General features: G+C 33.5%; 1 protein-coding gene across 1 annotated transcript in view; it reads left to right on the forward strand.

Moving 5' to 3' along the window:
• The window catches only part of CNTN6 (contactin 6), a 493,040-nt gene that overhangs the window by 362,188 nt on the left and 103,635 nt on the right, over positions 1–27,217 (forward strand). Inside the window, exons 10-11 of the mRNA XM_007500105.2 lie at positions 56–185; positions 14,029–14,179. Coding sequence (XP_007500167.2) covers positions 56–185; positions 14,029–14,179 — 281 coding nt within the window. The remainder of the gene's footprint in view (positions 1–55; positions 186–14,028; positions 14,180–27,217) is intronic.

The following is a 27,217-nucleotide window of genomic DNA, read 5'->3' on the forward strand; positions in this document are numbered from 1 at the left end:
CCTTTTCATGAGGAGTTAATATAATAATATCTTTGTATCTTTATTCTTTTATTAGGATAGAATTCATATAGAAAATGGATCACTCATGATAACTGTACTGAATTTGTCAGACTCAGGTTTTTACCAATGTGTTGCAGAAAACAAATATCAGACCATTTATACTAATGCTGAATTGAGAGTAAGAGGTAAGTCATTGATTTAGAACAATCAATAGATTCAAGATGGCATTTGTATCTAGTTCTGATTATATATAATCTCAAATCAATTTTCTTCAAAATTGGAAATTGTCATCTTCTGAAATAATGGATCATATTAAAATTAGATTCATTTAGAATGTATGGCTTTTTATAGAATATGATACTAGTATAATGGATACAGATATACATGAAAAGTAACAATCAGCAATCACATATGAAATTGGAACTATATGCTGGGCACTAAGAACACAAAGTTAGACATGAAACAGACTGCCTTTGAGAAAGCTTACTATTTATTTTTTACAAGAACAGAAAATACACATTTAAGTATATGCCAACTGATGAAAGCTAAGTTTTACTAGATTGGGAGATAGCATTTTGAAGTATACATTTTTTTTTAAGTGGAAATTTTCTTTTTTTATTACATAGAATAACAACATATTCATTTAAAGAAATGAGTTACTAATTCTCTGTCCTCCTCCCTCCTTCAGAAGGGAAATACTTTGATATAAATTATGTATGTGCAGTTATGCAAAATATATTCCACATAATCAATATTGCAAGAGAAAACACAGACAAAAAAAGAAAAAGAGAAAAATTAAATCCGCTTTTATCTGCTGTCAGATTTCCTCATTTCTTTCTCTTGGTGCAGATAGCATTTTCACCACAAGTACTTCAGAATTGTCTTGGATCCCTGTAGTGCTGAGAAGGGCTAAAATATTCACAGTTGATCATATTACAATATTGCTAATAATGAGTACAATCTTCCGCTGGTTCTGTTCACTGCACTTTATATGAATTCATTTAAATCTTCTCAGGGTTTTCAGAAACGATTCTGCTCATCATTTTGATGATGAGCACATCATCTGCACATCTGCACATGTGCACATCTGCACAATTGCATCCCACCAAAATCATAAAACCACAATTTGATCATCCATCCCTTAATTGTTTCCAAATCTTTGTCACCACAAATGGTGCTGTTATGAATAATTTTGAAGATATTTCTTTTTGAAAATATCTTTGGGATGCAGACCTAATAAGGATATTGCTCAATAAAAGTATGTAAACAGTTTAATAATATTTAATTATGTTTCCAAATCACTCTCCAAGATGATTATATCAGTTCACAACTTGAACAAAAACTCATTAGTCTTCCAAATTTTCCAAACTTCCTCTAATGTGTGTCATTTTCCTTTTCCATCATATTAGTCAAATTGATAAATATAGCGATGAACCTCAAAAGTATTTTAATTTTCATTTCTCTAATCAATAGTGATTGAGAGCATTTTAATATGACTATAGCTAGCTTTGATTTCTTTTTCTGAATGCTTTGCCAATTAGGAAGTAACTCTTAATTTTATAAAATTGACTTAGTTCTCTATGCATTTGGGAGGTAAAATCTTTATCAGAGAAACCTCCAGTAATCTCATTTTCCTCCATTTGGAGTTTGTTTGTTTGTTTGTTTTCCCTTTAATCTTAGATGAATTGGTTTCATTTGTATATGATTTGTAAATTTAATCTAATCACAGTGATCAATTTTTACATCCCATGATTATATTTACTGTTTGGAGAGAAATTCTCCCCTTATCTATATATGTGACAGGTAAAATGTCAATGATAGCCTAAATAAACTATATCACCCTTTATGTCTGTCATTTATCAATTTTGACTTTATCTTCATATTTAGTGTGAGATGATGTTCTATACTAGTTTCTGACAAGCTGCTGTCCAGTTTTCTCCAAAAATTCTTGTCTAATAGTGAGAGTTTACAACCAAAACTAAAATCTTTGTGTTTATTTAACATTATATTTTTACAGTCATTAATACTGATTACTATATCTAATCTATTCTGCTGATTCTTCCCTCTATTTCTTTGCAAATTATTTTGATGATTACTGCTTTGTAATATAGTTTGAGATCGGGTATTAGCCATCTTCCTTCACATATTGTTAATGTGTTTTTGATCTTTTGTTCTTTCAAATAAATCTAATTATATGTCTATAAAATAATGTTTTGTTATTTTGGCTTGTCACTGAATAAGTAATATAATTTATTTTATTTTATTTATTGTTACAATTATTAGATACAATTATTTATTGTTTTTAAAAACTCTTACCTTCCATCTTAGAATCAATACTGGATATTGGTTCTAAGGCAGAAGAGTGATAAGACCTATGCAAGGGGGATTAAGTGACTTGCCCAGGGTCACACAGCTAGGAAGTGTCTGAGGTCAAGTTTGAACCCAGGACCTCCCATCTCTGGGACTGGCTCTCAATCCACTGAGCAACCCAGCTGCCCCCATGTAATATAATTTAGATAAAAATTGTCATTTATATTTTATTGACTCAGACTATCCATGAGCAATTAACTTTTCTCCATTTGTTTATATCTGACTTTACTTGTTGCAATGTGCTTTGCAATTGAATTAGTTGTTTTTTGTGGCTTTGTGAAGATTAAATTTAACTCTCCCCTGATTGTGAAAATAAAATTAACTCCCGTGCCCATTTTTAGATTTAATAACCAAAAGTGTAAACATCCCACTTAATCTTTTAGTGGGAGAGGTCTGTAATTGAGATTGTAATTATAGTATTCTATTATAACCATAAACCACAATTTGTTATCCATTCCCCAAGTGATGATAAACCTTTCAGGTTCCATTTCTTTGCTGCTCCAAAAAAAAAAATTGCTGCTAAAAATATTTTGGAACAGGTAAGTTATTTTCCCTCATCTATCTCTTTAGGAGGCAGACCAAGCAATGTATTGATGGGTCAAAGAGGATGCATTGTTTTTGGCCCTATAACCCTGATTCCATATTGCCCTATGGAATAGTTGCATCAGTAGTGTATTGGTGTCCTAATTTTCCCAAATTCCCTCCAACTTTTATCATTTTCCTTTATTGGCTATGTTAGTCAATCTGTAAGGTATGAGGTGGTGTCTCAAAGTTGTTTGGGTTTTTTGTTTGTCGTTGTTCCTCTAATCAAAAGTGATTCAGAGCCTTTTTATATAATCATGCATAGTTTAATTTCTTCTTCTGAGAACTACTTGTTCATATCTTTTGATATTAATTAATTGACCATTTTAAATTGAGAAATGCTTTCTATTCTTATAAATTTGACTCAGTTCCCTATATTTGAGAAATGAGCCTTTAGTCAGGGAAATTTTCTGTATTTCCCCAATATTTTTTTTCCCTTTCTTCCAATCTTGCTTTCATGGTTTATTTTTAACAAACCTTTATAACCAAATATAATAAAAATTAGCTATCTTATTTTTTTGTGATGTCCTCTGTCATATTTGTTCATAAATTCTTTACTGATTAATGTCTGACAGGTAAACTTGTCCATGTTCCCCTAATTTGTTTATGGTGCCATCCTTTATTTCTAGATCAAGTTTACATTTTAATTTTGGCCTGGTGCATGGCACGAGATGTTGATCCATGCCTAGTGTCTGCCATATTGCTTTCCAGTTTTCCCAAAAATTTGTGTCAAATAACATGCCCTTTCACCAAAAGCTTGGATCTTTGGGTTTATCAAACACTAAGTTGTTATGAATGTTAACTGCCATGTGTTGGTTACCTAATCTAGTCCATTGTCAAACTGCTTTGACAATAACTGCTTTATAATATGGTTTGAGATCTGATATGGCCAGTTTGTGATTAACCTCAGCTGCTGCAACAAGAACCTGCAGACAATTCTGCCACTGTAACTGCAAGTAATCAGTCTGCTTCCTGCTCTGGCAGTAACTAGGGATCCCACTTTCATAAGAGTGATCACCCTGATGGGACCCAAGTCTCATAGCAAACATATTCACAAGGGCACACTCCTGGGGTAGATAAAACTGCTCCCCAAAACCTCTTCCTGAAGGGAATGCCTTCTATATTTCGTTGTTCTGTTTGTTCTGCTTATAGTGGTGGGTATGAGGCCAGATAAATCAGAAACCATCCTCCATATTTATTCCTGGCTGTTCATCTTCACTCCCAGCTCCTGTCTGTTTTTGTCACTTTTAGTGTTGATTCCGTGGAGTTATTTTTCATTGTTTGTGAGGGCCATTATGAGGGTAAGGAAACTTCATGCCCCACTCTGCCATGTTCCCTTTTTTAGTAACTATTGATAGCTATTATAGGAACAAAAAAGACCTCAGATCAAACTCGAAGGATAATATAGTAAAAACACCCACTTCAAAGCATTAAAAAAGCTGTTGGAAGAACTTTAAAATGACCTTAACTTTGAGGAAAATTTAGAAACAATAAGGGCAATACAGGAAAAATAAACAAAATTGTGAAAAATCACCCAATTAGAAAAAGAGGAAAAGATACAGAAGAAAATAATTTATTAAAAAATGAATAAGGGGAAATTAATGATTTCTTAAAACAAATAAAAAGAAATAATAAAATAAAAAAATGAAATAATAGAAAAGAATATGAGACACCCCTAAAAGACTTTTGGAATCATCAAGGAAAACTGCCAAGAAATTCTAGAATAAGAGGGTAAAATAGAAATTGAAAGAATCCACTGAGCATCAACTCAAAGGGACCCAAAGATGAAAATCCAAAGAACATCATTGCTAATGTTGCATAATCCCTAGATTAAGGGAAAAAATATGAGAAGCAACAAGGAACAATATTAAATATTGTGGAGCTACTGTCAGAATAACAAAAGATAATAATAATAAATTAGCTACAAAATTAAAAGAATGCAGGAAATGGAAAACAGCATTTTGTAGAGCAAAAGAATCTGGTTTACAACCAAGAATAACATATTCATCAAAAATGAGAATTATCATAAAACACAAAAAAATGATACTTAATGAACTAAAAGAGTTCCAACTATTCCTGAGGTAAAACCCAGAACTGAACAGAATATCTGATTCATTAGAAACTTACAAAGGTAATGAAAGACATCATAAGCAAACCAAAAGATAAAATTGTTTGATTCCTATATGGGAAAATGTCATCTATGGCCCCTGAGAATTGCATCATTGCCTGAATATTCTGAAGGGGCATGCATAAATGGAAAGTTGGAAAGCAAGGTGAATTTAATAGAATGAGCTAAAATTATAGAGTAATAGACTAGGAGGAGGTAGGGTGGAATGGCTATCTCAGAGGGAGGAGGGATGAGTTAAAGAACTGCCAAACATAAGGGGGGGAACAGATGGGGGGATGGTAGTACAATAACTTTACTTTCATCAGATCTGAGATAAATAGAAAACATACATAATTAGAAGGGTAAAAAGTTACTTAATATACAGAGAAACAGGAAGGAATTTGTATTGAAGAAAGGGAGAAACTGGGAGTTCCCTTGGAGAACTGAGGGAATAAGAGAAGAAAGGATGAGTTAAGAGAAAGGAGGGCAAGGGGATAAGAAAAGGGAGGCAACAGAAGGATACCTAGATTTTGTACATATACAGTGGCAGGGTTATAATATAAGATAGGCAATGACTCTTAGGACAAGATAAGAGAGAAATTTTTTTAGAGTCAAACTCTTATCAAGAAGAAGAAGGGCATGATTGTGAGGATAAGGAAGATATATTTGAAAAGGTGGAATACAATTAAAATAAAAAGCTAAGGGGAAAGCAACAAAGGAGTTCCTTTTGTAAAGATTGGTCGTTTTTTAAAATAGAAGAGTAAAAGGAGAAGATAAGGGAGGATTTTGGAGATGGAATATGATTTGAAGAAGCATTGGTCAAAGGAAATAGACATCTGAAGAGGAATGCAGTGGAAATAAAGGCAGAGTGAGGAGTATATGGAAATATACAGCCTATGACTATGACATTGAGTTTACTGGGATAATTTCACACATGGGAAGCAAACAGATAGCAGAAAGGATCAAGAGTAAGGACCTGAAAATGTTTTTGGTTTTTGGTTGTTGTTTGTTCGTTTTTTTAAGAAATACATTGAAAATGAGAAATTCTCATAGAATGAATTTGAGGGACTAGGGTAGAATATACTATGCTTCAGCAGATTCAGAGAGTGCAAGAGTAGCAGGGTCACAATTTCTAACAGAGTTGGGTGTTCAAATGGATATAATTGGATGGAATAAACAAGGCAATTATATTTCTTTTGGGGAGAGAGAGAGAGAGAGAGAGAGAGAGAGAGAGAGAGAGAGAGAGAGAGAGAGAGATTGAGAGATTTCAGCCTTACTAATTTAAAGTAAGATCTGGTTCCATATTTCAGCCCAACCCAGCCCCCTCCACATTGGCTGCTGCTCTCCAAGAATCAGCCCATGGAATCCATCTCTGTTTAAGCACAGTAGTAAAAAGAGCCCTTCTCCTTCCTATGCTTGCCTTTTAAACCCTACTATCTCCTCCTTTGCTGGCCACATTGCATGCTGAAGCCAGGGAATACCAGGGAACACCGGGCCATTAGATATGATATTACTCTGAAACACCCACCATTGGGGTGCTGTAAACCTTAAAATTTCTTAGACTTATGAATGTTGGAAATTTCCCCATTGGGAAATTTCATACTTGAAAAATTTCCTACTGATAGTAAGAACTCTATTGGAATGTGAAACTCCTTGGCATGGGAGGAACCTTCTCCTCCCTACTTAAGACTACTTTAGGACAGAAACCTTTTGCTAAACAATGGAAAGGGCTTTGACCTATGCCTAAGCATAGAACAGGAAGTTCTTTGAGTCATGATTGATTTTATAATAGAGATACTTGGAATAACAGAACCAGGTCTTGGAACTTACAATCTCCACCCTACTCAGAATAACAGAATTTAGGAAGGGCTGCAGCAAAGATCAAGATTTAATTACTTGAAAATATGACCTTCAACAGACATGTGCAAAGGAAACAGACCTCTGGGAGGTCCTGGGTTAAGCTAGAGCCACCATTGGCACAGGGGAGACATCGACAGTGATTGGTAGATGTGAGAACTGAGGGGAGGGGACTTAGATGGTTTCCTTAAAGATAGCGGGGTCTGAGGACAGGAGAAGGAGGTTTTGCTCTGAGAGGTTTTGCTCTGAAGGAGTCTGAGAGGAGAGAGGTCCTGGAGGGAGAGCTTCTGGAGAGGTCTGAGAGGAGGGCTTGCTCTGAAGGAGGCTGGAGGTGGAGGCCCCTGAGACTGTTTCTCCATTTTGGTCACATGAGTGATAGGGACTGATCTCTTTTCTTTGCCTCAGCTATCTAAGGACTTGGGCCTTTGGCCCAGCCTAAGAGGGGGTATTTAAGCCCTATTCCCTTCTCTCCCCCCCCCCCCCTCTCTCTCTCTCTCTCATACCTTTCTTCCTCCTGTTTCTAATTAAAAACTCCATAAAAGGTTGACTGCTGACTTGAGTTTTCATTTAGGAATTACATAGCTGAATTCCTTGGCGACCTTAAATTAATACATATCATTCTTTTAATGTGATTTCCATATCACAGTGCCAAAGGATGAAGGTATTTTGCCTCACATAGACCTGTTTGGACCAAGTGTATAGCATCCTGATTTTTAAAGTAAAAAATAATAAGATACAGATGGAAACAGGTAACAAAATAATAATAGGACTTTAATTTTCCCCTCTCACAATTAGATACATTTAATAAAATTTAATAAGAAAGAAGTTAAACATATGAATAAAGCTTTAGGTAAGTTAAGCAGAATAGAAAATTGGAGAGCCCACACATGAGGTCAGTAGATCTAAGTCTAAGCATACACACAATACAGGCAGAGTTTCTACTGCTACAACAGTGGTTTAGAGAGAATAAATTTTCTGCAAAAGCCTTACTTTAACACTTATCAGAATAAGGAGGTAAATTGGAACAAAAGTTCTACTGGGTATGGCCAACATGGAAAGATTTGGTTTTGGAAAGCATATGATCCTGACAATAAATTGTATCTATTGCTTAAGGACCAATTTTGCTAACCATGTTAATTAAGAACTGGAAAGTTAAGTTGACCAAATTAAATGTTGTTAGGAATATGGAGAAACAAACCTAATTATATTGCTAAAGCAGCTAACTTTTAAAAATAAGGTGGAATATGTATTAAGAGATATAAAGCTATTCATGCGCAATGAATTGGGGGTTATATTCCTAGTATTAGGCCCTAAGGGAATTATTGAGAGAGTAAAAAGTTCTGTTTGTATTAAAATATTCATGGAAGCTTTGTAATGAAAAAAAAAACTGAAACAATACAAATGGAATGACTTAGTGAAATGACTAAATAGATGGTGTTATTTGAATGTACTAGATTATATTATGTTACTAGATATGTCAAACAATTAGAAATATAAAGAAAATAATGAAGTATATGGAGATGAGAAGAGAAGAAAAGAAAAATTAATAATATTAAAATTACATAAAAAGCTACAAAATCAAGAGAAAATAGTATTAAAGTAAAAGAAATCCAAAGTGATATTAAAAGCAGAGAATATTTATATTAGTATAGATATATAATTTACATATTTTAAACAAATTGTAAATATTGTGGAGTTTGTGGTTTTGTAAATAATTTGATTACATATTCATTTGTTTAAATGTTTTCTGTTGGTGGTGGTGGTGACGATTATTCATATCTAAAAAAATATAAAAAGCCTCTATGTAGTTTGTATTTTTGTGTGTATTCATTTATTTCACTCAGATTGTCAAGTCTGTTAGTGAATAGTTGAGAAATGAGTTCCAAAATACATTTATTTTTCTTCATTTCTAGGAATTGCTCTTTTTTTCATTTTTGACACTGATAATTTATTTTTCATATTTTTTAATCATTAACCAATGGTTTACTTATTTTTCTATTTATTTTTACATAAAATAAAAATCTTATTTATTAGATGTCTTGTTTATTAGTCCAACAGTTTTCATACTTTCAATTTTATTAATACTTCCCTTGATTTACAGGATTTCCAATCTGATGTTTATTTGAGGATTTTAACTTTGTTCTTTTTTATTTTTTTTAAGTTTAAATAACTAATTAATTAACTTTCTCTTATTCCATTTTATTAATTTGCTTGTATTGGTTTATTTAGAAGTATAAATTTGGCACTTTGGTTTCATTTAATATTTCTGATTTTCTATATTTGGATTACAGGTTTTTATGTTCCATTATGTATGTATTGAATTTTTGTGAAGATTCCATGGATTACTGAGGAAAAAAGGTTATAGTTATTATTACTAATGTTGTATTTTGTTCCAGCTTATTCCCTCACTATTTATTCTTTCTCTTTTTAGCCTTTCTTTATTCACAAAATTTTTTTCTCAGTGATTTCATCCCCCAATTCCCTCTCCTTTTTATCATCCCTCCACCTCCCTTATATTCTCCACTCTCCTACTTCTTAATAGAGTAAGATAGGTTTCTATAGACAACAGAGTGTGGGTGTTATTCCCACTTTGAGCTATTTCTGATGATAATAAGGCTCATGCATAGCCACCCCCCCCATTGTCTCCACTGTATTTGCCACTTATCTGCCTCTTTTTTTTTATTAACATCCCTACTTTCTGTCTTAGAATCAATACTGGGTATTGGTTCTAAGGCAGAAGAATGATATGGGCTAGGGAAAGGGGGTCAAGTGACTTGTCCAGGGTCACATAGCTAGGAAGTATATGAAGCCACATTTGAAACCAGGACCTCCTCTCTCTGGGCTTTGCTCTCAATCCACTGAGCTACCGAGATCCACCCCCTCCATCTGCCTTTTAATGAGAGGTAATTTAACTTCTCCTTTCTCTCCTTTTCTTTTTATGCCATGTTTTCCTCTTTCCCATCATTTTATTTTTTTAATATTAGTCCATTTTATTTAGCTTCCTTCCTTCTTTATATGTATACGCCTTTTCACTGCTCTAATAATGATATGTTTAATTATTTTAGATACTTTATGTATCTTGTATACTTTATGTACCTTACCTTTCTCAAGTATCATAGATATGTTTTTTTTTCTTATCACTTTACCAGGTATGAAGGTACTCAATTCAATCTAATCAAAATCTTCAAGTTTTCACTTTGCCTTTTTATTCTTTTCATGTGTGTCAAATTTGGTCATCGATGTTTCATTTCAACTTTTTTTTTGGTCAGAAATACTCTGTAATTATTTTCTTGTATTAACCATCATTCCCCCCCACCCCCATAAGATTATGCTCAGTTTTTCTGGATATGTAATTCTAGGTTGTAATCCTATATCCTTTGCTTTGCAGAATATCAAATTCCATAATTCCTGACTCCTTAATATAGAACTTGCTAGGGAAAGTTGGTTACTTGATTTATATATTGTTTCCTTCTGGATGTTTATAGTATTTTTCCATGGCCTAGGATTTCTGGAATTCAACTACAGTAGTTCTGGGGGTATTTAATTTTGGGGTCTCTTTCAGGAAGTGATCAGTGAATTCTTTCAATTTTTATTTTCCACTCTTAATTGAAGATATTAGAACAGTTTTCTCTGCTGATTTCTTATAACATGGTGTCTTTTTTTTTAATGGCTCTCAGGTATTCCAATGATTCTTAGATTGTCTCTCTTGAATCTATTTTCCATGTTGGTAGTTTTCCAGGCAGATATTTTATATTTTCTTTTCTTTTCTCTTTTTAATTCTGTCTAATAGTTTCCTAATACATTATGGTTTTGTTAGCCTCTATTTGACCAATTTTAATTTTTAGGGAGTTATTCCCTTCCTTGAGTTTTTGTTTTCTTTTTCATTTATCTAATCCTTCTCTTTAAAGAGTTCTTTTTTAAACATTTTTCCCCATTTTCATTTGATTTATTCTGTTCTTTATGATACTGTTTTCTTCAAGTTACTTTTGTGCCTCACTATCCTTTTGGTCTATTCTAAATTCTATTAAGTTGATTTTTTTACTGAATTTTCCCCAGCTATTGAGTCTTTTTGCCAATTATCTCATTATTTGGCATTGCTTTTCAAGTTCTTCCAGGAGTTCTTTTGGCATCTGACATCCTTTCACTCTTCCCCTTAAGGCTTCTCATGTTTCCATTTTGATATTGTTGCCCTCTTCTAGTTTTACGTTTTGGTCTTTTATGTCACTAAATCTATTTTCTAATGTCAGCAATTTATTTTCTCTTTTGTTCATTTTTCTAGTTGTTCATTTTCTCCCCATTACTTTATTTGTTTTCTTCTCTGTTCTTGGGGTAGAGGCACACTGCTACAAGATTACAGAATACTCTCATTTGGAACTTGGGTTAGGCCTGGCTGCCCTTGTTCCTTACATTGTGTCTGCTGAAGAGGTAACCCTACCAGCTTCCTTTGGGGAGGGTTGCAATTGTTTTCTCTTGTGATACCAATTCCCCTGTTGTTTTGGGGTTGCTCTGATACCCACTCTGCCTGTTCCATGCCTTTTCCAAGTGGCCTGGGCTTAGTAAGTTTCCTGCTCTGAGCACCACCTCCTTAGATAATCTGCTGTCACAAAGGAGTGATTATGTTCTATAGTTCCAGTTCCCAGTCTCCTCTCCCTTATCTGTATCCCCAGAGCTTTGCTACCATGTGAGCATTTGTAGATTTCTTGCCTTCTCTGCCTTCTATATCTTGTATCTTGGAGTATCTTGGACTAACCTCTTTTTTATACTGCAGCTTTGCTGTCTCTGATAGAACTGCAGTTTATTGGGTTGCTCCAAGTTCTTCTGGTTCTCACAGATGCTATACTGCCTAGGCCACTTTCTCCTTTAACCCTATTGAGATGAGTTCATTCAGTTTCCCTGTGTTTTGAGGTGATTTGTTTTCCTTTTGTGTGGGTGTGTGGAGGTCTAAAGGGAGTAGAGTATTCTTTACATCCCCATATTTGCTCACAACATACTCAAGCAATATTATTGTTTAATCTAAGACTTTTTTTGGATTAAAAAAAATGTCAAAGGTAAAGGAGGAAAGCCAGGAATATGATGTAAAAAAAAAAAGAGAGAATGAGTACATTGATCATATTAGAGGTTAGATTATAATAGGGACCTTGATATGAAATCAGGATGCCCTAAGTTCAAATTCCACCTAAGATACTTATTCACTGCATATACTTGGGTAAGTCATTGAATGTACTTAAATCACAAGGATTCTGAAGAAATAATCCATCCTTGAAAGAGAGGCAGGATAGGGAACAGGTTTTAGAACAAAAGCTTTCGATATCGAAAGGAACTTTATTAAGATTCTAGGATAATCCTGCCCGTAGAACAATCCTTTAGCAATCCATGGTGTACAGTCTGTTATATTAATTTATAGAATACATTATTATGATAGAAAGACATACTGGTATAATAGATATAGGTCCAGGTTAAGGGTTAGAAAGACATCTGAATTTATTCTTATTTCTGATACAGACTATATAGGTCACAGTGATTCATTCTATTTTTGTACTCAGGTAATTTTCTTAGCATATAAAGTAGAGATAAATTGTTGATTTACATTTGTAGAGAACTTTTCATATAGAATATTCCCTGCAATGATGAAATATGCATTTCCTCCTTTCTCCATAATTTTAAGAGCCTAAGGAGGAAAGAACTAGCATTTGTATAGTACCAACATGTGCTACACAAAGTGATATATCATTGGAGGCTCATAACAACTCGTTTTTTAACAGTTAAGGAAAGCAAAGACAACAGCTATTAATGCCATGCTCAAAGTCACACAATTAGCAAGTGTCTGAGCCATATTTGAACTTTGTCTTCCATAGTATCCCTTAACTGTCTGTCTTGGGAGTATTACTTTCCTAGGTCATTTCCATTAGAATGACATTTAAGGACTTTCAAAGTATATCATCACACACATTTGGAAGCTTTCTTATGAATCAGAAAGTACATATTTTGCTTTTCCATATACCTATTTTTTTCATACATTCCTCTCTCCCTCAGATGCCCTAAATTCATTCTTCATCTTCCCATATACAATATGTACCGATTCATATCAAGACCCTGTTCATATACCAACTCCTTGATGTTATCTTCTTGAAAATTCCCTTGTTTAAGTGAATGCTCTTTTCTCTCAAAACTTCTAGCTCTAAACTCATACCTCTCAAAAGATACTTAATATAGAATATCTAGAAGTTATTTAAATGTCCTATCTTTTATACAAGATTATCTACTTCTTTAAGGGGAGTGGCCATGCCATTTGTAACTTTATGTTTAATATTTTTATGAGATATTGTGCTACAGTAGATGGGGCCCAAGATTTTGAATGGAAAGGATGGCTTCATATTAGACTCTACCACATACTGTACTGATAAAAGCAAAAATGAATTTACCATATATAAATCACTTCATCATTAGAGAAAATTTTTTCACACATATTAACTCATTTGATAATTATAATCCTATGAGATAGATGCTATTATTTTTCTATTTTTTTCATTTTATAGATGAGTAAGCTATGGGACATAGATTAAACAACTTCCCCCAAATATTAGTATTTCATGTCCATAGAAGGATAAAAGCAAAAAGCCTTATGAACATTGAGCTCTGTATTCTTTTACTCCTCCACCACACCACCTAGTCATCTATCTGAGGGCTGGGATTAGCTTGCTTCTTAATTTTTTTTTTTAATCTGACCACAGTGCTTTTTCTGTAGTAGGAATTTTGTAAAATCTTAAACTGAATTAAATTGACAATGAAATTGAATGAATCCTCTCTTCCTGTACACATTTCCCTGCACAGTAGCTTTGATGTCACTCTTCAATTTGTTTCCACAAGCATCTAAAAATGATATTATATATTAGGCATACTGTGATGTCTAGGGATACAAATACATAAACAAAGGGTCTGTGCTCTCAAGAAGCTTTTATTATGCAGAGGAATAACAAATACACAGACAAGTGAATACAAAACATACAAAGCTAATACAGAGTAATTTGCGGTCATTCTGCCCAATTGATACTTGTGCAGTTAATGGAAGAATCAAAGTTTGTACTTTTAGTGACTTTTTTTTTCTATTTTAGCCTCAGCTCCTGATTTCTCCAAAAATCCCTTGCAAAAAATCTCCATTGTTCAAGTTGGTGGAAATGTTACAATTGAATGTAAACCAATGGCTTCTCCCAGAGCTATGGTTTCTTGGAAAAAAGGCACAGAGATCATCAGACAAAGCAAAAGGTAACTCATTTTTCTGTCTCAAAATACTCTTTATGAGAATAATTCTTGCAGCTTCAGAGAACTTGATAGGTCATTATAAATTATTCATCCATTATCCCCTTATTCTCTACATTCAACAGCATAGTCAGAAGAGGGGGAGAACATTTTACATGTAGATTAAAACTAAGGACTGGTATTTATAGTAAATCCTATGTCTAAAGTGTAACTGCATAAAAAGATAGTTAACTGCAACCTTTTAGGGACATGAATTTGTTGTGTTTTTTAAAATCTCTTAGTATTTTTTCTCCAATTTAAGGGTTTTCTGAAACTGGCATGCTGAGAAATCAGAAAGGAGAACAGTATATATAGGAGAAATGCTCACGCATACACACCTGGTCGTTTTTAATCCTTAAATGGTCACACAGGTGCTCACTTCATGACAAAATAGATTCATCACAGGAGAAAATGAAGATAGAACTGTGTAGGGAATAAAGAAAGTTTGCTTTCCATATTATAGAGGCTGACAGTGTCCTTAGAGGAATATAAATATGTTCTCCATGAGAGTCTGGAAATTATTACACTGTTTCCATCATTTTTGCTAGTTTTGAATTTATGTGAATATATGCATATATATGTATAATTTATATATGTGTGTGCACATATGTGTGAGTGTGGATATAGTAAATCTTAACATGTAACAGACTAGATGAATTTGAGTGTTTAAGTGTTTAAGGATATGGAAATGATAGAATCCTCATTCCTGAAGAATAGTCATTGATGTTTCATTATAAATTTCGAATGTGGTTTCCACTAATGTTCCCTGAGGGACCTATGCATTTTGCTGTCTTATTTGACATGTTTTATAATGATTTGGATAAAGGTATACATTAGATGACCTGCTTATCAAATTTGAAGATGGTACAAAGATAAAATCATGAGAATCAGGACGTGAATCAAAGTTAACAAGCTAGAACTTCAGACGAGATCGAATTCAATGAAATGTATGAGCAAAAAGTGAAAAATCTTAAACTCAACATACAAAAGAAGATTCATGAACATAAAATATAGGAGATATGGCTAGTAAAGAGTTTGCCTAAAAACAATACCTGGAGGTTTTAGAGTGTCACCAGCTCCATTTGGGTAACAGTGTTATGGCATCCCAAGAAAGTTAATGTAATGTTATGCTGCCTTCTGAGAGGAAATTAAAGCTTCCTCAGAGGGGAGAGAAGCTTTAAGGTAGTAAGATAGAGACAGGATAGAAGTTTTGGATTCCACGAGGGGGATGACGGAGTCAAATTAGAGATATGAGGTGGCAGGAATGAGTCTTTATTAATTTTCCATGAGCCACAGCTAAGCTCTGATCAAAGGACCCTTCCGTAGGCTTTTTACCAGTCCAGAGATCCACATTTAATACCACACAGGTCAGAGAGATGAAAGAGAGATAGAGAAGATTTAAAGATGGAGCTTGGCCTCTGGCCAAGCTCCCGCCAGGACAGCCATCAGCTCTTGAAAGAGAGAGAGAGCTAGAGGTGGAGCTTGCTGGGCTACATATACCCTTTGATATGCAAATATACACATAGGGATGATCCTCATTGGTTAATGGCAAGGTATAGGTGTGGTTTCTCTTAACCAGGTGAGCACAAAGAAACCTGTGTTCTCGCCTAACCTGGGGGAAGCTGGGGTCAAGTGTCAGAGGCCTTCCCAGCCATGTGCAAGACTGAGCATGCTCTCTTCTAAGGCAATCTGCACATACCAACAACTGTTCCCCTTGCCCATAGCTAGGGGTAGACTGCTACAGAAATTGATAAGTTTCTTATTCTATTTTATGTAGCTCAGATGAGAAGCAGAATGATGAGATGAAGAATGTTTAGAGAGGGGCAAAAATAATGGTGAATAACTTTGAATTCATTCCATTTTAAGATTAGTTGAAGGAGTTGGGAATGTTTAGCTTAGAAAAGAGAAGATTGGAAAGGGTGCTAATTATATTGCTCCACTTAAAGGACTGCCATGTGGAAGAAAGAAGCAGCTGGTAAAATGTGATATTTGGAATTTGATTTATAAACCTCTCATTAAGTTCTTAGGGGTAAACTTGCTTCTTAGAATTGCTAAGGATGGGAACCTGGGCAAGTAACTGATTTGAGCTTCAGTTTCCTAATCAGTTCAAAAAAAGATAATAATAGCTTAGTAACTATCCCAAAATGATTACTATGAGACAGAAATAAGAAAATTATTGAAAGCACTTTGCAGTTTCTAACATGTTATATAAATGCTAATTATTATTATCTTATTTGTCTTTTTAAATGGACCTTGTTCTTATTAATATGTTAAAGAACATGTCTTAGGGATGGAGAGAACACCAGTCTTTAAGTAATTAAAGTGTTGTCAAAATGTGGAAGAGGAGATTCCTCTTGTCCAAATTGTCCTCTAAGTAAAAATTTAAGAAAAGTAGGTGGAAATGGTAAAGAGAAAGATTTAGTTTTGATGACAGAAAATGCTTTTTAGCATTTAGTTGTAATGGACTGTCTATGGAGGTAGTAGTGATAACTACCTTTGCACAGTGCAGGGGTCATCCCTTTTCCTGAGGCCTTCAGCCAAATATCTAAGGCTACTTGTTTGGTCTATTGTCTAGGTATGGATTACACAGAGTGATCTCTGAGACTCTATTGAAATCTGAGATTCTGTGCTTGATTCTGTCACTACATAATTAAAAACACTGATTATGGCTCTGGATAGAAAACAATCTGTTTTGTTTAAGAATTTGTACATGTTGGCTAATTTGGTTGCAAAGAAGCAATATACAATGTTTGGAAAAGACTTGGTCATATGATGTTTATAAAGATGTCCAAAATCTGATTATTTTAAATCTGAAATATTTATTATTGGGCTTCTAGTAGAGAAATCTATAAAGACAGTGAAGAATGTCATCTCATTATAAAAGAGCATTCCATCAGAACCTATCTGAACTTTAGGCATCCTAAGTCTACAAGAAATATTACATATTTCTAACAATCTCTATTTCACACTTTCATATTTCTATATCTACTGTCTTCAAAAAACAAACAAACTTGCCTATAAGTCATAACAGGTCTTGAGTTTGCTCCATGTTTCTCTTCTTGGAAACTGACTAATCTTAAACCTAGAATCACACACATTTATGTTTTGTTTGTATGTGTATGAATGTTTGTATTCATGTACACATACAGAGGTAATTCTCAGCTTTTTGGAAGTAATGTCTTTACAAACTAGACAAAAGTAAAAAGGAAGCAAAAATAAACAAATAAGTGAAAACATTAACATTAATACAGAAACCTATGGGAAATAGAGGGCTCATATCCCAGGACCATCATACACTAAACCTTTTGCTAGAAATTGCTGGGGGGGGGGAAACTTTCTGTATGTAATTACTTACAATAAAATTAATCCTTATAGCATTACTTATCCTATCACAGCTACCATGAAATAATCCATAAAACTCAGGTGAGAGGAGAGGCAAATCCCGAAAGCCAGGGGAGAGGTAAGGGAGACAATGTCAAAAGAACCCCAAAGTGGGAAAGAGGCAACATATGCCATCTCTACTCTCCCTTTCAGCTCTGTGGTTAAACTGTACCTGGATGAAAAGCTTGTGCATCTGGGTCAGTTCTTGGCTTCCCAGGGCTCTTCTAATAATAGCACTATGTCTGTGATGGATTCCATACCCTAATTATTGGCAATTTTTAAATCAAATAGACTTCATATTCATGACTGTAGTTCCTCAATACCCACTGGAATGTTTCCCATTTCCAAACTGTCATAATGACACCCTTACTTTTTAAATGTAAAATATTCATTGAATGATGAATAAGAATGATTATAACATGATGTTCACTAAATGGAAATTAAAAGAAGAAATAATGACAAAATATTTTCCTCATAACACTGGATTAATTTTTTTCCCATGGACAATGCACACAGTGTCTAGAGGTATCCTTTAGCAAGTTGGAGAAGGGATGATAATAGACTTACAGAAATCTAGAAAATAGTAATTGAATAGGAAAATCCATGTGTTTAAAGAAATTCAGAATTCTATGTCAGGCCTAAGTACTTTTGGTTTCTTTTAGGAAAAAAAAGTTGCATCAAAGCTCACCTGTTGAGTAATACTATTTCTCTTCATTTTCAATCACCTCCCAAATGAATCCAGTCCTCTGATTCTGAGGCACCTGAAGTAATTTTTAAACTCTTTTAGCTAACAGTATTTATAAGTATAGGATTCACAGACTTCCCTAGACTTATTCCCCTATATAGGCATTAAAAGATAATAGGAAAGTTAGTGTAAAAATGTGTCATTTAATCTTTAGATCTTCAAAGCTTTTTAGTTAATCTTTAAAAAATTTTCACTCTCAAGTCAAGGGTAGAGGGTAGAAAAGAAAAATATAAACAAGGTCCTTAGAAATTTCCATTCAAGTGGGGTAGATAACAATAGAATCTGTGTTTAACAAGCTTTTAAACAGAATATACTGATACTTTCTCCAATCAGCTCTCAGTATCAACATATTCCCACAGTCATATCAATTCCCTGCTTCCACAGGAGAACCTGTGTCTAGGCAGCTAATTTCTGCTGTACTTAGCTACTCTCAGTTTCTACACTCTTTTGTCTTCTATTACTGAATGTTAATTTCTCTTTAAGTGGCTTCTTATTTCATGGGACTTTGTCATCTATAAGTAGTTTCATTGAATTCACTGAGTCCTACCATTTGACTTTGGATCCATCAAATCAGGCTCTTCTCATGTTTAATAACCTGAACTTATCTTAATTAAAATGGAGAAAAATGTTTGTTTCTGTCAGATATTATTCATATACAAATGCATATATATACGTGTGTCCCAAAGTTGCCCAAATAGCTATTTGAAATTATCTTCAAGGTCATAATAAAGTAATGTTCAATTTAGCATGAGAAACAATGTACTTCAGTCATTTCTAACAGCAGTAAGTGACGTTCTTTCTAAAGGGCACACTCTTATTCCCATTCTCTCAGAATATTATGTCTCTCCTCAAAAATGCTTTTATCTGAGGGACTATTTTTCCCCTTAGATACTCTCAGGTTTGTTTATGTTATTTTTTTTAATCTTCTTTCTCTATTTCTCATACTAAATATCATTTTTCCTCTTTGAAACAAATTGTCCAAACAAGAAAAGAACAACACCTCACAATAGGGTAATAATATTATAGCTACATCAAAAGCAACCTTTTATCATCTTATGATCATATTATCATATACTATCTAATCATATTATCAAATTATCTTATCTAATTACATCACTTTTTAGTTAAAGAAGCTGAGGCTCAGAAATATTAAATGATTTGACAAGGTCATCCATAGTATGTATAAGAGCAAGAATTTGAACTTATCCCTTTACCCCAAATTCAGTAGACTTTAGTTAGCAAGGAATAATGGTTAGTTAGTACCTTGGATATGGAGACAAAATAACCTAGTCTCAATTTCTATCCTTAGATTACTAGCTATGCATTTTTGAGTGAAAAGTTGAACTTTTCCTATTCTCATTCTGTATATTTTCAACATGTAGAGTAATCAAATTAAATTTAAAGATATTGTGAATTTTAAATAATACAAATTAATATAACACTGAAATACTCTGTAGTGTAACTTTACTTTCAATCACATGTTTACCAACATTTGCACTGAGAGAGTTGGATTAGATAAACCATATCCAATCATGTCTATTCAAAATGGAATATAATTAGGGCTGCATACATGGAGTTAGGAAACCCTAAATTCTAATCCAGACTGAGATATTTCCTAAATATTTGAGGCTGGATAAGTCACTTACACTCTCAAAGCTTTAGTTTTCTTCTATATGAAGAGAAGATAATGTTAAATACTCCACAAAGTTGTAGTGAAATTAAAATAGGATAAAATGGGGTATATTGTTGTTGCTGTTCAATCATTTTTCAGTCAAATCTGACTCTGTAACCTCATTTGTTATTTTCTTTGGAAATATATTGAAGTAGTTTGCCTTTCCTTCTCCGACTCATTTTACAGAGGAGAATGAGGAAAACAGGGTTAAGTGGCTTGCCTAAGGCCATACAGCTATTAAGGGCTTAAACGCAGATTTGAACTCAGATGAGATTTCTGACTTCAATTCCAGTACTCCATACAATTCGCCACTTGGTTGCCCCATTATGGAGTAACAAAGTCTTGGGGTCTTTTTAAGGCAAAAACATCAGTTTAAATCTTTACTGAGCTTTTAGGGGAAATTTGCATATATAAAGTAATTTATATGTCATATATACATATTAGCTATTATTATTATTAATGCATCTATGATGTGAGTTATTAAAAAAAGTCCCAGTTCAGCTGAAGTTGCTTCATATTGACAGAGCCTTGCTGTTTGAATAGAATACAGCTCCAATTCTGTTGGCTTTCTACTCTGTCCCAGGTCACTATCTCAACTTATTCCTTAAATATATACATAGCTTACTCTCTATATTGTATATTTTTGGGGTCATGAAAGTTAAAGGGCATTCATTTATATTCTGCTGGAGTCAAATTTTAGAGTCACTTTATTAAAAAAGGCAGAATTAATCAATAAAACCAGATTCACTGCACACAGTGTCATGTTTGATAATACAGGTTCCCTTGATGTTTTTCTTTTCCTCTTCTATAGCCTTGCAACAACTCTTAGTTTGACTCTGAATGAAAGAACATTATTTTTAAATTCTCTTCAGGTTTTCTTTTTGATGCAGGGCTCTCTTGAGTTTGTGATTATATAATGTATTTAGAATTAGTGGCCATTGAGTTATAGCACAATGGATGATGCCCTATGCAAAACCTGAAAGGAAGAGAGATTCACTGATGATAATGAATTAGGTAGCATGCTGAAAAGAGTGCTGGACCTAGCATCCAGTGCCAAGTGTCTAGTTCAGCTGGCTTTGAGCTCTCCTTTAACAAGCCTTCAGTTACCTTATCCCTAAAATATGCATGATGACAATAGGTGTAGTTTTTATAACACAGGAATTCCATGAGGATCAAAACTTATGCTATAGAAGAAATGCATTTTATTTTTTTATTTAATAGTTCACTCTCTTGTTAGCTCTAGAGGAACTGCAGATGACATCTTTTCAATCCTTTATATATATATATATATATATATATATATATATATATCCTTCAGATTTATCTTTGAGGAAAATAAGGCTTAATCAGGTTACATGTCTTACCAAAAGGTGAACTGGTTATACATTGCAGAAGTCAGTTTCACTGTAATCCTCTGATTTAAGTCACAACTGTTCAATGACCAATGTTCTAATCTCCACTAAAGTGATCTATAAATATCAGTTGTTATTATTATTTCAAACAGCAAGCTTTTTCATTCTTCTTTGCAGATGATAGGGTGCCAATTGCATTAAGACCTGGGTTTTCTATTTCTACTCCCCTGTATCCCTCATGTCTGTTTCCAAATCTCCATTCACAAGACAACCACCTTAGTTATGACCTTTATCACTCATCTCCTGGAATGTTGCAATAGTATAGTCATTGCTTTCCATATCTTCTGACTTCCTATCCCTCAAAAAACTGTGAAAGTGATTTTCCTAAAGTCAGTCAATAAATAAGCATTTATTAATTCCCTACTCTGTGCTAGGAATTATGCTAAATCTTTGAAATTCAGAGAAAGGCGAACAATTACTATTCTTAAAGAGCTCACAATCCAAAAGGTGAAGACAATATGCTAAGAATGTGAAAGGGCCAGGATGAATTGGGGGGGGGGATTATGAAATAGAAATTAAATAGAATGAATGGAGTCTTATGGAAATGTCAATTTACCTGAAGGGAGGAGAACTAGATTAAGGCTGAATATATAATTTTTTACTACTCATTGGTCTTATTATCATGGCAAGTCTCAATCTCTTTAGATGTTACCTGACATGTTTAAAATACAAATAATAATTTATTAACATATTTTTCAAGTTTTATATCTATGATTCTATTGCAAAATAAATTTTAAAGAATTACATTTATTAATGGTACAAAAATTTTGATATAATTTATTTTTAGTGATGTCATCTATTTAAAAAAACTTATGTATATGCTAATGATAATGCAGAATTATAGCTGTTAACTATAACTCTTCATTATTCTATTATTTTGAATTATTTAATTTGGTAATAATATGAATTTTCAAATTTGTTGAAAAATACACAAGATAATAGAGGGCAACTAGGTGGCTCAGTGGATTGAGAATCAGGCCCAGAGATGGGAGGTCCTGGGTTCAAATTTGACCTCGGACACTTCCTAGCTATGTAACCCTGTGCAAGTTACTTAACCCCCATTGCCTATCCCTAACCACTCTTCTGCTGTGGAACCAATACCCAGTATTGATTCTAAGATGGAAGGTAAGGGTTTAAAAAAGATACACAAGATAACAAAGAAAAATAGGTAATTACTCAGGGACAGATTTTGTATTAATGAGAGTAATCTCTTCAAGCATTCTACTTGATTCCTCTCATTGATGTGCAGGTTTTTCCTGAGAATAATGAGGAAAGGGAAGGATTTGAGGAGGTTCTTATTACCAATCTTTTTTATCTCAGTTCAGTCTCTTGAAAGACCATATACTGACTATAGTATTACAGTACAAAACTCCTTAAATTGTTGGGTCAAAGATACTGATGTTTACTTTTCTTTCTTTCTATCTATCTATCTATCTATCTATCTATCTATCTATCTATCTATCTATCTATCTATCTATCTATCTGACTATCTGTCTGCCTGTCTGTCTGTCTGTCTGTCTAGCTAGCTAGCTATTTAAAGAGAAAAAGACAAAAAGAGAGAGAGAGAGGGTTGGGGAAGAGAGAATATTTTTGGGAAACTGATGAGGCAGTTTGGAGACTTTTAATGGGGATGGGTGTTGCGAAAGACATGAGTAACAAAAATTTTGAATTGTTAAAGAGAATATATATGTGTGTGTATGTGTGTGTGTGTGTATAAACAGGTATATGTGTATGAATATAATGTATAAACTGTGGAGAAGGGGAAAGGCTTATTTTAAAACCCTTTATTCCCTTCAAACAGTAATAATTTAAAAATATGTTTAGTGCAGAGTACCATTTTAAAATGAAATAATTTGTATTTCATTATTGTGTTAATCTATTATGAGAAAATATAAGATTTACCAAATTAAAAAATATAATTCCCTTCAGCATTAGTGGAAAATATCAAGGTGTAGTATGAATATTAGTATGAAAATTTTGGTGCATGTTTGTAACAACAATTTTAATATTAAAGTTTGCTTAGTTCCATTTTCTTAGATTATAACTGCTATGAGTGTTGCATTTGTATTACAAAATTATTACTTTAATTTTATGTAATCTCCATATCTGAGATTCAAAAAAGGGCATTATGAAATATAAAGTTTACATCATTATACTATTCTGTTTTTCCCTGCCAATTAAAAAATAAACACAATTTAAACTTCAGCATAAATCAGAAGAAACTTTTAAAAGCTCAATTTCATGAAAACATTGGTTTCACATGGAAAGTACTTTACAAAACAGTTGTTTAAACATAATGTTTTTCATTCATTGTTTTTTATTGGCTTTGCAATATTTTCAGATTTTCTTGGAATGTGTATTACTAGGAATTGATAGTGAGTTGTCTGATGCATTCTAAATTCTAGACATCAATTGTCAAATGGTTTTGAAAACACCTTCTGAAAAAGATGCTATGGATATTTGGGGCATGTTGAAACACTGCAGGTAATAAAGGAGTAAGGTGAGACCACATAGACATTCTCTTGGAATATAAGAACAGGATTGTGAATGGTTTCTTGAAGGACAGGTGGTGGCAATTCATATTTTATTGTGATCAGTAATCCCACATACTCTAGAATCATAGAGCATATTCATATGCACTACAGTCATAATCCGAGTTCATTTTTTTCCTATACAGTTCAGTATTTTAATTCACAACACTCCTTGTGAAAAAGTGAATGTTAAGAACCATCTAATGGAATGCAATCTACAAATGACCAGGAATCTATTTTTTTTTTACAATATTAGTTGTAAATGGCAAGTCAGACTCTGTTTGGACAACAAGAGATCTCGTTGTTCCCCTAAACATATTGTTTGACTTTGGGATGTAAAATGTTTTATAAATTTTGAATGTCCCTAAATAAAAACTATTAACAGTGCAGTAATATTTTCATCTATGTAGAGAGGGAACTTCAGTGTTTACAAAGAATTTCACAACCAAAAAGCAAGTAATACTAAAAATCAGTCAGGGTGACATTTTATCACCAATATGCCAAAATGGTTTGTTGGTCATGTATAATTTGAAACGGATGTTCTCTGAAACTCCATTTAACTATAAGATTGTGTGGTACTATTATACATCATCCCTTTTAAACCTGAAAACTCTGTAGAAGGAAATTTACACCAATCATCAAATTACAAACAGGAAAGCAAAACTCAAAGAAGCTCAATTAAAAAAATGGTACACATTGGATAATTGGGAGGCTTGGAATTTGAATTCAAATCTTTTGATGAAAAACAGTGTCGTATTTTTTTTTCCATTTCAACTATGCCTCTCAGTATTAGATGGGTTTGTTGATTTTGTATAACCACAGAGTGATTATAGTAAGGTTTTGACTCTGAAACAAGGTTGTTTTCATTTCCTGATTATCTTTATGAATTTGGTAATATCACTAATATTCTCACACATATTTTCTTCTCATGGTATATTTTTTATACACAGTAATTTCCTATGAAGAACATATACTGGTTTTCTTATTCTCTAAATGCATTTATGTGTCTTAAAGGACTTCTTTCTTTTTATAATCTTTTTCTCTAGTCCGAAAGGTATAACTGCAACAGTAAGAGAAAGAGACCATAATAAACAACATCAGGAAAAGTCAGCATGCATACCGATTAAGCTTATCACTGAATGGCATTCTAATTTTGCTTGGGGAACCAAGGGAATCAATTCCACATCTGCTAAATTTGATTAATAGCTTTTTCCCCTTCTTCTTGTGGATCTAGCTAACAAGTGAACTGACAGAAATCAAAGACATAGATTTGTCTACCTATGCCCAGTGACTGCCAGCAGCTTGTTCAGAGATCGCCTACTGAATTTAATACAAAAATGTTAACCTGCTGGACTGGCAGCTCTGAGTTTTCTATTGACAGCTAGCATTAAATATGATTTTGGTACTGTCTTTAATCTTACTCTAGGGATGAGTTGTGTTGATCAAACTTAATGCGTGTACTATATTTTATAAGTATATTTTAAACTCACTGATGACAATAATTTATAATATGAAGATGATGATTTAAGCCCATTTGTATATCTTCAGGGTTATGTCAGGGAGACACATGTCATATCACATTTTAGAATATATGCTTTGTTTATGCCACCTTTCACCCAGTTCGCCTAGAGCAGATTCTAAATGGTCTTTAAAATAGAGGAAAATTGAGCCCAGAGAATTCAAGTGATAAAATCCTATAGGATTTTTTGGGGGTGCATTAAAATTCAAAATACATAAAAGGAGAAAAAAGGCAGAAAAAAGAAAGTCCTGCTATGTTAAATAGAATCATTCAATATCAGACTCCTTCCACCACATAGCTATACTGAAATTTATTTTAGAAACTAGGCTTATTAAATCAATGTTTCTATGTTCTTTATTGTCCTATAACACCATAATCACATGTTTTATTATCTTGGGAACTTACCAAAATAAATGCCCCTCTCAGGAGTTTTTTAGCACAATGTATGGCATTGGCTCAATTCTTTGATTTGAATTTGAAATATTGTTTCACAAAGATTTCAAAAAGAAACCTCTCCAAAGCAGTTTTGCCTTAAGTAAAGTTGTATTACATTAGGAATAAGGAAAACTTAAATATATACACACAGATTAGCTGTGCAATCAGAAACAAGTCACTTTCCTTTTTTGATATCAGAGTTGTCATTTGTAAAAAGCACATGATTTTAATCAATGATTCCTGAGGCCTCTTCAATTTCTATTATTCTATTATTCTTTAACCTCCAAAATTAAGAAAAAAATTAGAACTACTATGTGGTTTAATGACAAGAACATCGAAGGAGATGTTGGGTTAAAGATATCCAAAAAGAGATCACACAAAACTTAAAAAAAGGAAAAGAGAAGAAAAAATAGTTTAGATTAATCAATAATCTGTAAGGCCTGAACAACCAAAGGACTCATTTGCCTCCCAAAACTCTTGATCCATGACCTAACCCCACCCAAAGTTCCTCAACTGTTCCAAAGAAGATAAACAGAAATGGACATCACCAGGGGACCCTTAACCACAAGGACCTAACCCTACCCAGTATTCTGATAAAATATCCTGTCCCCCTGTTTTGCAAACTCAAGATATCCTGTTATCCTGTTTTTCAACTCAAACCTACCCTTTATAATCCTTCTCTTCCCTTCCTTCAGTGTTCCATCTGCCTTGGAGGCTGTGGTACCCAAGCTGGAGCTTGTAATAAAGCACTACCTCTTGCTTTTACGTTATCAGGTGTGCCTCCTAATTTGGGAAACCAGAACCTTGTCGAACCAATCAAAGACAAAATTGGTAATTCTCTATGTAATGTTATTAAAGAATAACATGAAGCCCTAGACATGCAAAAGATTTTCCTCCATGGGAAGACATCACAGCAAAACTGAATATACTTCTCTGTTGATTGCCTTAATTATGCATTTGGATTTTAATGTAATTGATTCAGCTGCTTTATATTAAACTGATTTATATGGAAAAATTCAGTTTTCCAAACTTTTTAGCAAGCACTGAGTTATCTTCGAAGTAATTGTGAGGCTTATGGGCTAGAGTTCTGGGTCTAAATTTAGAAAAAAAAAATACTACTAATCTGATCTTAGATATTTACAAGCTGTGTGTCCCTAGGCAAGTCACTTAAACTCTGTTTGCTTCAGCTTTCTCTACTGTAAAATAGGAAAAATAATAGTAATTATGTTGCATTGTTGTTGTGAAGCACAAATGAGATAGAGTTTGTAAGATGTCATTTACCTTTAACTATTTATTTATCAGAGAATTCT

Source organism: Monodelphis domestica, chromosome 7, assembly GCF_027887165.1.
Source record: "Monodelphis domestica isolate mMonDom1 chromosome 7, mMonDom1.pri, whole genome shotgun sequence".
Classification (NCBI taxonomy): domain Eukaryota; kingdom Metazoa; phylum Chordata; class Mammalia; order Didelphimorphia; family Didelphidae; genus Monodelphis; species Monodelphis domestica.